The sequence below is a fragment of the Pogona vitticeps genome, chromosome 12 (assembly GCF_051106095.1).
Source record: "Pogona vitticeps strain Pit_001003342236 chromosome 12, PviZW2.1, whole genome shotgun sequence".
Taxonomy (NCBI): domain Eukaryota; kingdom Metazoa; phylum Chordata; class Lepidosauria; order Squamata; family Agamidae; genus Pogona; species Pogona vitticeps.
The window spans coordinates 20,657,410-20,670,975 of NC_135794.1; the positions used below are offsets into that span (position 1 = coordinate 20,657,410).

Genomic DNA, 13,566 nt, shown 5'->3' on the forward strand with positions numbered 1-13,566 from the left:
GGTTAAGTCTAAGTGTGAGACACAGGATTTCAGCCAGGGAAGGGGAACCAGAGGATTGTGAGAGGTATTAAAGGCCCAAGGGTACAATGATGTTGAGTCTTAGCTAGTAGCAGTTCTTCAGGGTTTTAGGAAAGATTTTCTCCTAGCCTTCTGTAGACATCCCTGGTGGTCTCCCATCAAGTACAAATCAAGTCAATCCTTATTTAGAAACTAGATGAAATCAATGCCTTCAGGGTTGTGTGACGGTCCATTAGCATGACGAAGGGTCGCAAATGAATCACCAGTGGCAAACAGAGTTATTAGAAGATGGCATTGGTGTCCCACTTCCAGGAGGCCATGAGGATTGAAGGAAGTGAATCCTTTGTCACTGTGCAGACAATCCTCCACGCTACACAGATGACTTCTGTATGCCACTAGTTGAGAAGGGGATAAATACACATCAGGCTGCAACAAAAGCTGAAGCAGCGATAAGACCTTGAAAAGGAGCTTGAGTGGATTTCATGGCAAACTTGAAGTGCCGAAGTTCTGGTGTTTTTTGTTTTTTTTTCCATTTCCATTTCCATCCTCGTGCTCTGATGTTACAAGATCTAGGCTGGCACCGCTTGGCTCGGCGTGTTTATGTCTGTGGCGACCAAGCTCCAAAACAATGAGAAAGTGTTCTTTGGCTTTGCAACGCTCCTGTTCATACACGGAGGAGGGTATGGATTGTTCTGTTGCCATGGCAATGGGGTCCTGCCAATTCCATCCAGTTAAGTTTAAACTGCCATGAGCTAAAGGATCCATTCATCACTATTTAGCAAAATTGGACCAAGGACGTCATGCAACACAGACCGGCCCGGGCACGAGAGAATTTATAATGGAGAAGAATGGTCTAGACACATTGAGGTTCTTCTACATCCTCTTCCCAGCAGAGACGGTGAGGGGAAAGGAGACAGGAAATTCCTTGTTCAAGGCACTTCCTGTTGTGGGGGTTTCATACGAAAGATGCACGGACGCTACTCAGCAGGTAAAAGTCAACCCATCGCGTAGTGGTGGGCAAAGTTTCGCCACCTACTTATTTGCTGAACTACAACTCCCAACATTCCACATCACTGGCTATGCCAGCCATGGCTTCTGGGAATTGTATTCCAGCAATATCTCGAGGTCTGCTCTGCATCTAACCCAAAGAGGAGACTGCTGGGAGAGCAGTAAAACTGTCCGTGTTTCCTCATCCTGATCCTCAGCCTTTACCTGTGGCTTCATCGTCTGATTCCCCACAATGCCGCTCTTATAGCAGGAAAAAACATTACATGCTGGGGTGAAACCGCAGTTAAAGACAGGGCCAACAACAGCACCATAGCATCTTTGCATAGCTGCAGGATCCCATCGCCCTGCTAGGATAGCATTGCACAGAACCCTGCCTTGGACGTCCCTCACCAGCCACCCTTTTTTTAAAAATTTTTCCCAGAATATCTCGGATTGCCCAAATTGAGCATCCTCCAGGAGCATTCTGGGAAATAAAAAATGGCAGCTGATCTGTCCTGAGTAGAGATGGGTCATTCATTGGTCGAACAGGTGTTGGGTGCCCAATCATGACAAATCAGCTGTCATTTTTAATTTCCCAGAATGCCCCTGGAGGATGCTGCATTGGCCGATGCTTTAACCTGGCCCACTTCCAGTCGTAAGGTTAGCTTGCTGGGGACAGGACTTCAAAAATAACATTGTATAAATAATGGCATTACTTGAAACACGGTACCTTCAAAATAAATGATGTTCCTTTTGTTTATTTAATTAAATGTTCCAGTAAGGTTTCACTTCAAAACAATATAATCCTTTAATTTAGGATACCTGATCTGCTCTCAATATCCCTCTGCACTAGGACATTATTTTTGAAGGAAAATCTCCATATTGAGCTTATTGAGAGATTCTCTCTCACCCCCCATTTTTAACCATTCACAGTATATTTCTCTTTTCAACAGCTCTGATTTCAGAGCACCGTACTTTCTGCACCCAAACATTTACACCGAAATCCAATTCACCAATCCCAGTGAGACTAGATTCAATAAGTCAATGCGATTTAACAATAGAGTCGGTGAGTCTCCTCTAGCAATTAGATTCATACCTTAATATCAGTCTGTCCGTTCAGATATATCCCCTCCCCAAATGACTGAAAGATAAGTGAAGTCTGGATTTATAGCAGAAAACTTTTTGCAGAAAGACAGATCACTCTGCCATGATGGGAGAGGAGCAGTCAACTGAGAAACAAGAGGAACGCAGCAAGAAAAGCAATAATCTGGGATTTTTTTTAAAGAAACAAATCCCAGCAAAACCTACCCAAACTTTGCAACTGAACAAGACACATAAAGGTTTAAGAAACGGTGACAGATATCAGCAGAAGTTGAGCAAACTCTAAGAAGTTATCACAAAGGATCTTAAGCCAAGAAACCTTTGTTGTTCTGTTGCATTTCTCTTGATAAAAACTCCAGCCGCTTACTTTAAAAAGCTTCACATACAAGGGGGAAAAGATCAAATCATAGTGTTTTTTTTCCAAGTGTCAGAAACTCTTGTCATTATTGCTGTTGCAGCAACATCTATGATACAATGAGAAATTCCATTTTGTTTAAAAACACCTTGTGCTTTCTTGATTGCCGTCATCAATAACAATACTAATAAACACTACATGTAGAACGCTTAAACAGTGCTATGGTTTGAGTCAGGAAAAACAACTTATCTTTAAATTTGGTTTGACTGCTTAGGCCTGTACTTTGCATGCATTTGCTAACCACAGCTTTTCCCTTCGTTTAATCACATGGGGAAACCATTATGTATTTAAAGTTCGGAATAACTTATGTGAGTCCTGGATGGAACACACAGACTGTTCCTCGCTCCCCCACCCAAACACACACTTTCAACTCATAATTACACCCTTGTTATGTTCATTCCAGAAAGTAGCATATGAAGGCAAGTAGTAGAGAACACACACACAAGGATGGATGCCATATTGGTTGCAAAATGGCGGAGTTCAGGGGACAGATGCACTATAAGTAAGCAAAACAACAGAAGAAAATAGCAGAAAGGACTTCCAGAGAATCGTATCTGAAAAATAAGTGGGGAAGCTCCACTATAAGAGATGAAAAGAGTGTTTTTCATAGCATGTGGTTTTCCTCACCTATGCATTTTGCTTTTAGCGTGCTCTGCTTGGGTTGTGCTTCCTCATCTTCTCTAAAGTGCTTAGGACCTGGAAATTTGCACATGCAGCTGTTTGCATCAACCGACCCCCTCAATTTACCCCCTTTTGGGAGAACCGGCACAGGAGAAAGAAGGACTCCTTCAAAGTGGGCCTTAGCCCTAACAAATTCCACACAGAAGCAACAGTCCTGGAAAGGAATCTGAAAGTAATCTACTCTCACTTGATGATCAATGAAAGATGCCACTATTGCATCCCTTAGAGGTGGACAGCCTTAATTTACACATCACCACTGAAAGGGAGAGCTGACTGAATAGATCAGTGGTTTAGACATCTAGCTGCAGAGCCAGAGGTTGGGAATTTGATTCTCCACTGTGCCTTCTGGGAGAAGAGCCAGCCTGCGTGGCCTTGGGTGAACTGCAGGATTCCAGGACACTCCCAGAAGAAGGGAATGATAAACCACTTCTGAGTACTTCCTACCTAGAAAACGCTGAAAAAGGTCAACATAAATTAGAATTGACTTGAGAGTCCATAATGATGATGACTGAAAGAGAACACACGGGCTCCTATGACAGCCTGTTCCCCCATGGGGAAGCTCTTGCTCTCATCCATCCATCCATCCATCCATCCATCCATCCATCCATCCATCCATCCATCCATCCATCCATCCATCCATCTCAGAACAAGATAACTTTCCTTCCCTCCTCTCCACTTTCTTCCCACAACAAGCTTGTGAGGTAGGTCAAGCAGAGGGAGGGTGGCCAGCCCAAGGCCACCTAATGAGTTTTATAGTTGAGTGGGAATATGAACCAATATGTCCTGAATCCTAGTCTTCTCCATCTCTCTCTACACTGGTGCTCCCGCATAAAATTAGGAGAATGTGGTGGACATTTCTATTAATTTCAGTCAAGAATAGTCTTCCCTGAAGATTTTCAGTCATATAGTTCCACTCCTCTTCGTTGGAGCAAGTTAGGTTCCTCTTCTTCAGGTAAACCATTTGAAAATGTGAAGGCTGCTATCTTGTCCTTTAATCGTCTTCTCTCTTAGCCAAGCAGACTCAGCTCTTCCCATTATTATTTATCACAGAAATTGGTTTCTGGACCCTCTCTCCTTTCTGGTTCCCCTCTTCTGGCGATGTTCCCTAAGCCAACGTCCTTCTTGAAATGTGGTACTCCAAGCAGGATGTGATATTCCAGAGGTTCCATGTTGTGATTTCTTCTCCTCTGTTGTTCATTTTTTTTCATCACAGCTCCCTGCCGTTGCAAATTGACATGTTGCCCCCTTCTTGCTACTCATCCATCAGTGGGAAATGGCTGTTATGACTCTTACAAGTCGCACACTTGTTAAAAACCATCTTCACTCTAGCTCAGCCCCCACCTCTGCCAAATGATGCATGAATGTGTTGTTGTTTCCGAACATCCCCAACAGAGATGTTATTCAAATTTGCAAAGATGTTGGCATTGAACTAATTGCAGTAAAATCTGGGCAAGAAATCTCCACTTGGTTTGTCGGCATCCAAATCTTATAGGTTTGTCGGCATCCAAAACATTCCGCCATTTCTATCTCCCACCCCTTCTCATCTCCCTAAAAACCACCCGCAGAGAAATCAATTCATCTTATGTGCCTGGGAAAGAAATATATAAACAGCTTTATAAGCAGCATTAAAGTGATAAGGGCACATTTTGCTGGGCAAAAATTAAATATTGATTCATTTCCACTGGGCGGTTGAATCTGGCTCAGACATTCCCCCTCCCCCAAATCATGATTTAGCTAACTAATTGCTTTTTGGGTTCATCTGCTTTGGTGTCTCACGATCCACCTGTTGGGATGGGGCCATTGAGCAAAGTTTGAGGTGATGCTGAAAATTAATAGAGTGGAAAGAGAAGAGAGCGTTGCAGCAGTGGTTCAGCTAGGAATGAAAATTTACAGCTCTCATAGAGGGGGAGGACCACCAATGAAGAATAGATTAGGGGGTACGAAGTGCATCAACCAGAGCTAATTTAAGGAAAGACCAGACATAAATGTGAACCTAATGACAAAACAAAAAATAAATAAATTGTTCATTCAACAATAAACAGCATAAAGTCCGGCACTCAAAATTAGCTGAGTTTCCCGTCCCTGGGGATTTAAGAAAAGTTATTAGGGGCCATGTGTAGGAGAGCCACTGATTTAATGAAAGAAGAGGATGTAAGACAGAAAGGCTTCATTGGCATAACTACTGAAAAAGCTGAGAAGAGAAGACTCCCTGGAAAAGACCCTAATGTTGGGAAAGTTCGAAGGCAAGAGGAGACGGCGACGAGAGAGGATGAGATGGTTGGACCGTGTCATCGATGCTACCAACATGAATTTGACCCAACTCCAGGAAGCAGTGGAAAACAGTAGGGCCTGGCATACTCTGGTCCATGGGGTCATGAAGAGTCAAGACTTAACAACTAAACACCAACAACTGAATAAGCAGATCACAGAGAAAGGGGAGGAGATGTAGAGCTGGATAAAGTTTCGGACTAAAATTCCTGGAAAAGTAACTTTTCCCAAGATCTTGGGGTGGGGAAATAGCTGCTAAAGGTAGGAAGAAATCATTCATCCAGGGCCAGGATCCCGGGACAGGCATCTGGAGGAAATCGCTGGCCTCAAAGAGGGACTGGGAACCTGCCTGTCGTTTTACACTTCCTTCTGGAAGACAGCTGTGAGCGCGTCTCGCACGTAGAAGGACACCGGTTCGATCCCCGGGACCTCCCCGGAAAGATGCTCCCTCCGCCTTCCACCTGGCAAAAGATCTGGGGGGGGGGGAAGCAGCTCGCATGCGGAGTAATTTGTGCCGGGACACAGAAGGAACAGAAAGACGTGGTTGCAGGGGAAGAAAAAAAAGCGAGATCATCCAGAAAAGCGCGCTAGGTTTCTCGAAGGCAGAGAGGGTCCTTCTGGCACCGGGTACAATCCGGAATGGTGGGATTCTGTCCTTCCTCACTTCTAGCCTTCCCTTCCCAAAGTCATCCAGTCTCCCAGAAAAATAAATAAAGCTGGGTTTTCAAACCCAGCCCCTTTCGCCGGACCGGTCACTATCAACCCAGGACAACAAATGAAGAGATCAAGACAACGAACAGGGACCGAGCGGGGATTCCGGCAGATGAAAACATCTGTCATGATTTTTTCCCCCCAAGGGGCCGACCCAGCCAGGGCTAAAGGCGTTAACCGGACAAATCGTTATTTGCGGAATAAAGTTTTCTCAACTGCCTCCCGGTTTGAGAAAAGGAAAAGAAAAAAAAAAAAGGGGGGGGGGTTTCCTAACATCTCTCTCAATAATAAGGTAATCCAGGAAGGTTCCCTCGGGAATATAACCTGCAGTCCTTAAAGCCTGGGAATAAGTCCCACGACACTCTGTGGAGACGGCTTCTGAGTAGACCTGGACAGGATTGCCCTTGACTGGCATCCAGGCGCCTCAGAGCTTCGGGGAACTTCCCGACCCCACTTCGCTTCGCTCCCGATGTTTCCCTGAACTTGGATCGATCCCGTTTAGCCTTTGCCCCCCCCCTCCGTAAATTAAGACGAGGCCCCAAAATTTAGGAATGGGCTTCTCCGGATAAGGTCCGTGCTAAATGCAAGCGGAAACTAAGGGAGAGGTCTCCGTTGCGCCTTTCTCCACCCGCTCTCCCCAAAAAAAGTAGCCAGGAAGGGCGCCCCCCTCCTTTACCCCCCCCCCCCAAGCTCGGAAAGGGCAGAAAGTTTTTGCTTTTTTGTTTTTTTTTTCGCTCACCTGTCCCAGGTTCAGGTAGCCGTAAGCCGAGGCCAGCCGGTCCGCCTCGCCGGGGCCCCCCGCCACCCGCACGGCCCAGTGATTGGTGTAAACCGCCCGGGAGCGCCTGGCCAGGCAAGGCGGCAGCGCCACCAGCAGGACCAGGCAAGCCGCGAAGGCGCGCATGGCGGCGGCGTCGGCGGCGGCGTCCTCCCTTTGCGCGCAGCGGAGGAGCCTCTCCGAGGGCGCGCAGAGGCGATCGGCCGGGAAGGAAGGAAGGAAGGGAACGGGCAGGCTGGCTGGCTGGCTGGCTGGGGCGCCCGGCTGAGCGCCTGCCTCCGCCAGCCGGTGGGGGGAGCTTGGGCTTTTAAGGCAGCCTCTCCCGGGGGCGGGAGCGAGCGAGAGAGAAAAAGCCTGGCCAGAGCAAGAGGCGGAGGCCGGGGAGGGTCCCAATCCCTTTCCCCGCCTCCAGACGCGGAGGCGCACCGAGGCGCAGGATGCTCCTTGCGAGTCCGGCGAGCACGCCTTCCAGATCATCCCTGGCAGGGCCGACCGGGATCCTTGAAATCACCCGCTCCTTAAGCCTTCTGGCTCCTTGGCAGAACGAGTCACCGAGGCTTGGCCGCGTGGACCGCGAAAAAGCGAGTGACTCCGGATCGTAGGGTCACGGGGCAGAGTCGGCGACGAGTTCAGGATGGCAGCCTCTCCTCTCAATTCTCGCCATAACCCTATGCCGAAAAGAAGTCTTAAAAGTCCTTTTATTTCTCTAGTCAGGATAGGGGTCCCTCCAGAGAGCAGCAGGGGATGGGAGCACCAGCAAAGGGGCCCCATTCATCCGCACCCCGAGACTATTTTGGCACAAGAGGCCGTAGAGGCGCGCGGCACCTGAAAGATTTAACACGTTTTCTATGACATTGACATAACGCGAAGTAAAAGAGGTAGTTGCCATTACAGCGCTGTGCGCAAAAGCGCACGCAGAAAATCTTGCCATGTGCGGGAGAGCAGAGTCAGGTGGGAGATCTACTCCCGGTCGTTTCCGATTGGAAGTTAACCCATCAGCCTGAAGTCCAGCGAGAGTGCAGAAGGATTTGGGCAAAACGCAAGAATACATTCAAAATGTTCATGTTTGGAAAATGGGCCTTTAAAATGAGTGCATTTTTGGCAAGGGGAGAAAAATGTGTGCATTTCAAAATAAGATATACCGTGAGTGCATTCAAAGATGGGTAGAGTGAGTCCCAGAATATGCAGATTTTTTTAAACAAACCTCCCCATCTTGCCTTAATGTGGAAATCAAAGTAGAACATCTTGATATGCTTGGGTTTTACATCTTTCGCAGCCCAGCGGAGATGATTAATTGCACTGATGAAGTTCCGCATCTTTGTGGAGCGATTCAGCTGGAAACCGAGGCAAAAGTCATCCTTGGATTCTGCAGATGTTCTTGGACTACAACTCTCAGAAATCCTGGGCAGCCCAGCTAGTAGTGAAGGCTTCTGGGAGTTTGAGTCTAAGAACATCCGGGGTCCCAAGGTTGGGTACCACTGCACTAGACTCTTTGGCATCTTCCAGCGATAGCATTTGTCATGTCTTAAGGACTGGGTTGTGCACTGATCTTACTGCAAATTTCCCCAACTTTCAAACAATAATTCTTGCTTTCTACTATTTTTTAAAACCAGTTCTTCCACTTTTTTGATGCTCGGGATTAAAGGTTGGGCTTTTCCCCCCTCCCATTCAGCTTTGTAGCAGGGGCAAGTTTAGCGCTATGAGATTTCCCAAGATTAGTGCTAAATTGGCACCCAGGAAAAATGCCCGGAAATACCCATCAGCTGTAGTCAACAGTAGAGAAAGATTACTGGACACTGGCAGGTTTGAAGTTGGTGAGGCTGGACATTACAGAATTTGGTACCCTAAGATGTAGAGTTCGGGTCACCAGTTTGAACAGATTTAAAAGGATGATAGAGAAATGTCTAATCAAGTGGCTAATGGGTGCTAAATATGATAGCTACGTGAGCAGAGGCTTTTAAAATATGAAGTATATCATTTAGCATACTTTTTAAAGTATTGTTGATAAAATAAGACTCACCCAACAGTCTTTACTCTCCTTCAGTTTAGTAATTCAGGAATACAGATGTTCTTGTCAAGTGTGTGATGGTGTCAGCAGAAGGAAGAAATTAAAAATGTATTTGACACGAGATGTAATGCAAGATCTATATTAAAGTCAAATTATAAAATCAATACACGTATTTTTGATGTGACCCTTGTGAGTACCACCATGAGCTACTGAATGAATTTCTGCCTGAAGTTCCAGTGTAGTTTAACAATTATTTATTTGGTTGCTGTGGGTTTTTTGGGCTCTTTGGCCATGTTCTGAAGGTTGTTCTTCTGAACATTTCGCCAATCTCTGTGGCCGGCATCTTCAAAGGAAGGAGTCAGAACTCTGTGCTCTGGTGCAGTTTGTTTGGAAAGTTGAGTATTTATAGCTGTGGGATCAGTTTTTGTCCTTTTCAAGAGATGGGTGATTATAGTATCAGCGTGTTTTTTGTTGTGGGTGTATTGTTGTGATAAGGGGGAGAGATGATATGTCACTGTGATTGATGGGTGTCATGAGCTGATATTTTGTGTGCAGTGATCACCGGTCCTTGTGGCTGGGTAGAGTTTGTTGACCTTTTGCAGGCTGTGTTTTTCAGTGCTGGGAGCCAGGCTTTGTTGAGTTTTAAACTTTCTTCTTTTTTGTTGAAGCTCTGCTGGTGTTTGCGGATTTCAATGGCTTCCCTGTGCAGTCTAACATAATGGTACTCAACTATCCAAACAAACTGCACCAGAGCACAGACAGAGTTCTGACTCCCATCCTCTGAAAATGTTCCAGCCACAGAGACTGGTGAAACGTTAGGAAGAACAACCTTCAGAACATTGCCAAAGAGCCCACAAAACCTACAACAACCATCAGATCCCAGCCATGAAAGCCTTCGAGAATACATTAATTTATGTATTTGTCTCAAATGGAAAAAAAGACATGTGAATTCCCAGAAACGAGCCAGAGTTTCTATTTCTTTTGAACTGGACACGGACTTTCAGAACTTACAGGTCCCTGGAGAGCTGGCCAATCAGGGTGTTCTGGAGAACAGCCTGGTCAGTATCATTGGAAGTAGGAGACAGCAGAGCTTGAGAATGCCTTTTTTGATACTACAATTCCCATAATCCTCCAACAACCATGCTCATTAGTCATGCTGGCTGGGAAGCCTGGGGCGCTGTAGTCCAAAAAAAGATCATTTATCAAGGGTTGACTAACAGAACCAATCAACCAAGCTCTCACCTGGGCTGTTGCAATCACAGGAGAAGACCCTTGCAGGTTAAAAAGTTTTAGGATTGCAAGTAGTCTTTGTCTAGTATGGACTGCCTCTCTATTGGGTTTATCTTGGATACCTATTCTTGACCTGGAGTGCCTTGGCTTTACTTCTAGAATGTGTCCAGATTTAGTCATGTCCAGAACAAGACAGGGGTTCTTAATCCTTGTAGACCATGACATGGACTGAAATGGGTCAAGGCAATCCATTTCATCTGGGTGCTCCAGAAACTCAACATCTGTCCCACCCTGGTTTGCATTGCTTACCAACAAACAAGCAAGCAAAAAGATCAATTAGCAACCCAATGGACTTGGGATGAGCCTAGACAAGGTGGCCATTGTCTTTTTATCACTTGTTAGGCTCAAAATGAGTGACTGCAGCTATAAAGAGGAAGCATGTCCTTGGGCTGAAGACAATGCAGAAAAAGAAGATTGGGGTTATCTGTTGATTAAAGTGGGAAGGAGGTGTTGGGCCTTCGGTCTCACCTGAGCAGACAAAGTCTTTAAGACCAGATGATGCTTTGCATCGTCTCACGTAGCTCAACGCTTCTGCATCCCATCTGTTGCCTCTCTCTGTAAAATATTCGCAGGCTGAAGCTTGTGTGAGATTGCAAGGTGTACATCTTTGATCAATCTTTACTTTTCTAAGGCAATAGTTGCTTGTGTGTGTGTGTGTGTGTGTGTGTGTGTGTCCGTGTGTGTGTGTGTGTGTGTGTGTGTGTGTGTGTGTGTGTGTGTGTGTGTGTGTGTGTGTGTGTGTGTGTGTGTGTGTGTGTGTGTGTTTAAATACTGGTCACGATCCAGCCAGACTAAGGTATTTTTCAGGTAAATCATATTGCCCCATGCTCCAAGTTCTCAGCTTCAGCTCAACCACATGGAATAGTAAAACTTAAAACAGGCAACCATAAAAAAAGGGTAGAAGCATTTGGAATATGGATTTATCGTGGGATGTTAAACCTTTCTTGGTTCGAAAAGGCGACCAACCAAGAAAGCACTAGAGCAAATGGATAAAAGCCCTGCTATCGTGCAACACATAAAATACATACAGCTAGAATGTTTCGTTCGTCGAATGAGGAATAAAAAGCACAGGTTGTTACAGATGATTGTTATAAGAAAAAAAAAAGAAGTGCAGGTAGAGGGCCAGACACTGTGGCTGAAGAACATTGGAGAGTGGTTTGGGTAAAACGCTACGTTATTGTCATAAAGGTGCTTCATCTGAAGTCAGATTATCTGTGATGCTGTCCAAAATCCAGTAGAAGAGGAGGAGGGAGAAGATGACAGGAGGAGAAGATGAAGAAGAACAAAAGAAAGAGGAGACAAGGGAGGTGATGAGGCCGATCTTTTTCAATATTTGACATTTAGGTGACCCCGGGGACTGTTCTGGAGAGAAGACTAAGAAATGGTTCAATTCATTCCGTAACCACATGTCTAGAAGGCTCAGAAATGTTTTGTTTAAGCAGATGATGAGGCTCTGAAGAAGTCTTGTGCAAGGTCTGGATTATAAGGCAGTGTGGTTGTGTGTGCTTTTGTTAGATTGTGTTATTTTTGTGTGTAAAGGCAGAGGGAAAACATAAGGGTCATGTGGATTATCTGAGCCCAGGCCCATGATTTATATTTTATATTGCTTTGTTTTTACCTATGTAATAACTGTGTATATTTTAAATTGTTTTTATTGTATATGTTGTGAGCCGCCCAGAGTAGACCATGTCTAGATGGGTGGCATGTAAATGCAATAAATAAATAAATAAATAAATAAATAAATAAATAAATAAATAAATAAATAAATAAATAAATAAATAAATAAATAATATCGAAAGGCGAGCAGCTGATTCACTCTCAGCCCTGTGTTTGGCAGTGGCAAGAACTTCATCACCACAGTTTGCCGTTCCCTTCACCCCTGGTTGGGGCAAATTGTGAGTCTCTGACCCTCAAAATGACAGCCCTGGCCTCAATAAAAAAAAATCAAACAACACACTGCATGGATTCAAATCAATGAACCTGGTCTAGCAGTCTTTCTCTCCATCCAGAACAGGTCTTTTGTGAAGTGAGTGGTTTTGAATTATCCACCCAAGAACAAGCTTCTCCAAAATCCTTGACCCTATAGCAGTGCTGCTCGGAATACTAGGCTGTTTCCCATCTCTTACTGTGAGGATTTCGGCTAAATCGAGATAGAAACTCTGTGTGTGAGGGAAAGAGGGGTGGGCGAGAGGAGAGGTGTTATCATCCGTATTAATCCAAAAATTCCTGGCACTTTAATCCTCTCTCTCTCTCTCTCTCTCTCTCTCTCTCTCTCTCTCTCTCTCTCTCTCTCTCTCTCTCTCACACACACACACACACACACACACACACACACACACACACACACACACACACACACACACACACACACACACACACACACACACACACACACACACACACACACGGTTCAATTCGTGGCAAAACCATTGAGATTCCACGAGAATAGCCTTAAGGAGGAGTCATTTAACAATGGTTATTTTCATGGACGGACTATTAAGGCGTAGATATTTGTCTTGCCCTTACACCTATGGTGTCTTAGCTGATAATTCCACTTCTCCTCTGAGGCCGTTGAAGCAGAATACACTTTCAGAGGGTCTTCTCTGCTAATGATGGATGATGCTCATACAGAATGGGAACCACCGTTGCTCGGCTGATATATTGCACCAACATACCATCAATAGAAGGCCTGTTTTACTGATACCCGGGGTCCAGTCTCCTGTCTTCCTGGCATCCTTGGATGATGTATCACATGAAGGATCCATGCCTGGTTAGAGAAGGAACGTAGAATAATGGCTAGAAAGTTGCATACAGGGAAGGAATAGTGCGGGTAGAAATTAAGGCAGAGTAAACTGTAACCCCTTACTGTCTCAGATCGTAACTCCCAAACCCAGCATTATGATTGGAATTCTTCCGGGCTCTAAATGGGATCCATGCTGCTGCTTTTGTTGTTTTAAAGAGGCGCCTTTCACGCCGCCGCCTTGCACTGGATCCAACCCAGTCTGTCCCTGCAAAGTCATGAACTGGCCATTTATCACAGGACCCATCTCTACATGAATGTCCCCATTCAAACCTGGAGGTCGGGCCCTGTGAAGCAAACAGTGCCATGATCTTTGCCAGCCGAGCAATTAAGGGTGAGCAGAAACCACTTCTAATGCTCCACTAAAAGCAGGGGGTGGGGAGCGCAAAACAGCCATACCAAGGTGAAGGAGTTCATGTTGACAGGATTCCCACCCTTTCCTCAATCTGCAGCTCCTTCCTGTGATCGCAAGGCACCTGAAATTTCAGTACAGTGGTGCCTCACTAGAC

At 45.5% G+C, this 13,566-nt stretch overlaps 1 protein-coding gene across 1 annotated transcript in view; it reads right to left on the reverse strand.

Annotated features, from left to right (window-relative positions):
- PCSK6 (proprotein convertase subtilisin/kexin type 6) overlaps positions 1-7,204 on the reverse strand; it is a 72,938-nt gene extending 65,734 nt beyond the window's left edge. The window contains exon 1 of the mRNA XM_020781733.3: positions 6,921-7,204. Within this exon, the coding sequence (XP_020637392.3) occupies positions 6,921-7,085 (165 nt within the window). The 5' untranslated portion in view covers positions 7,086-7,204. The remainder of the gene's footprint in view (positions 1-6,920) is intronic.
- Positions 7,205-13,566: the final 6,362 nt, after the last annotated feature.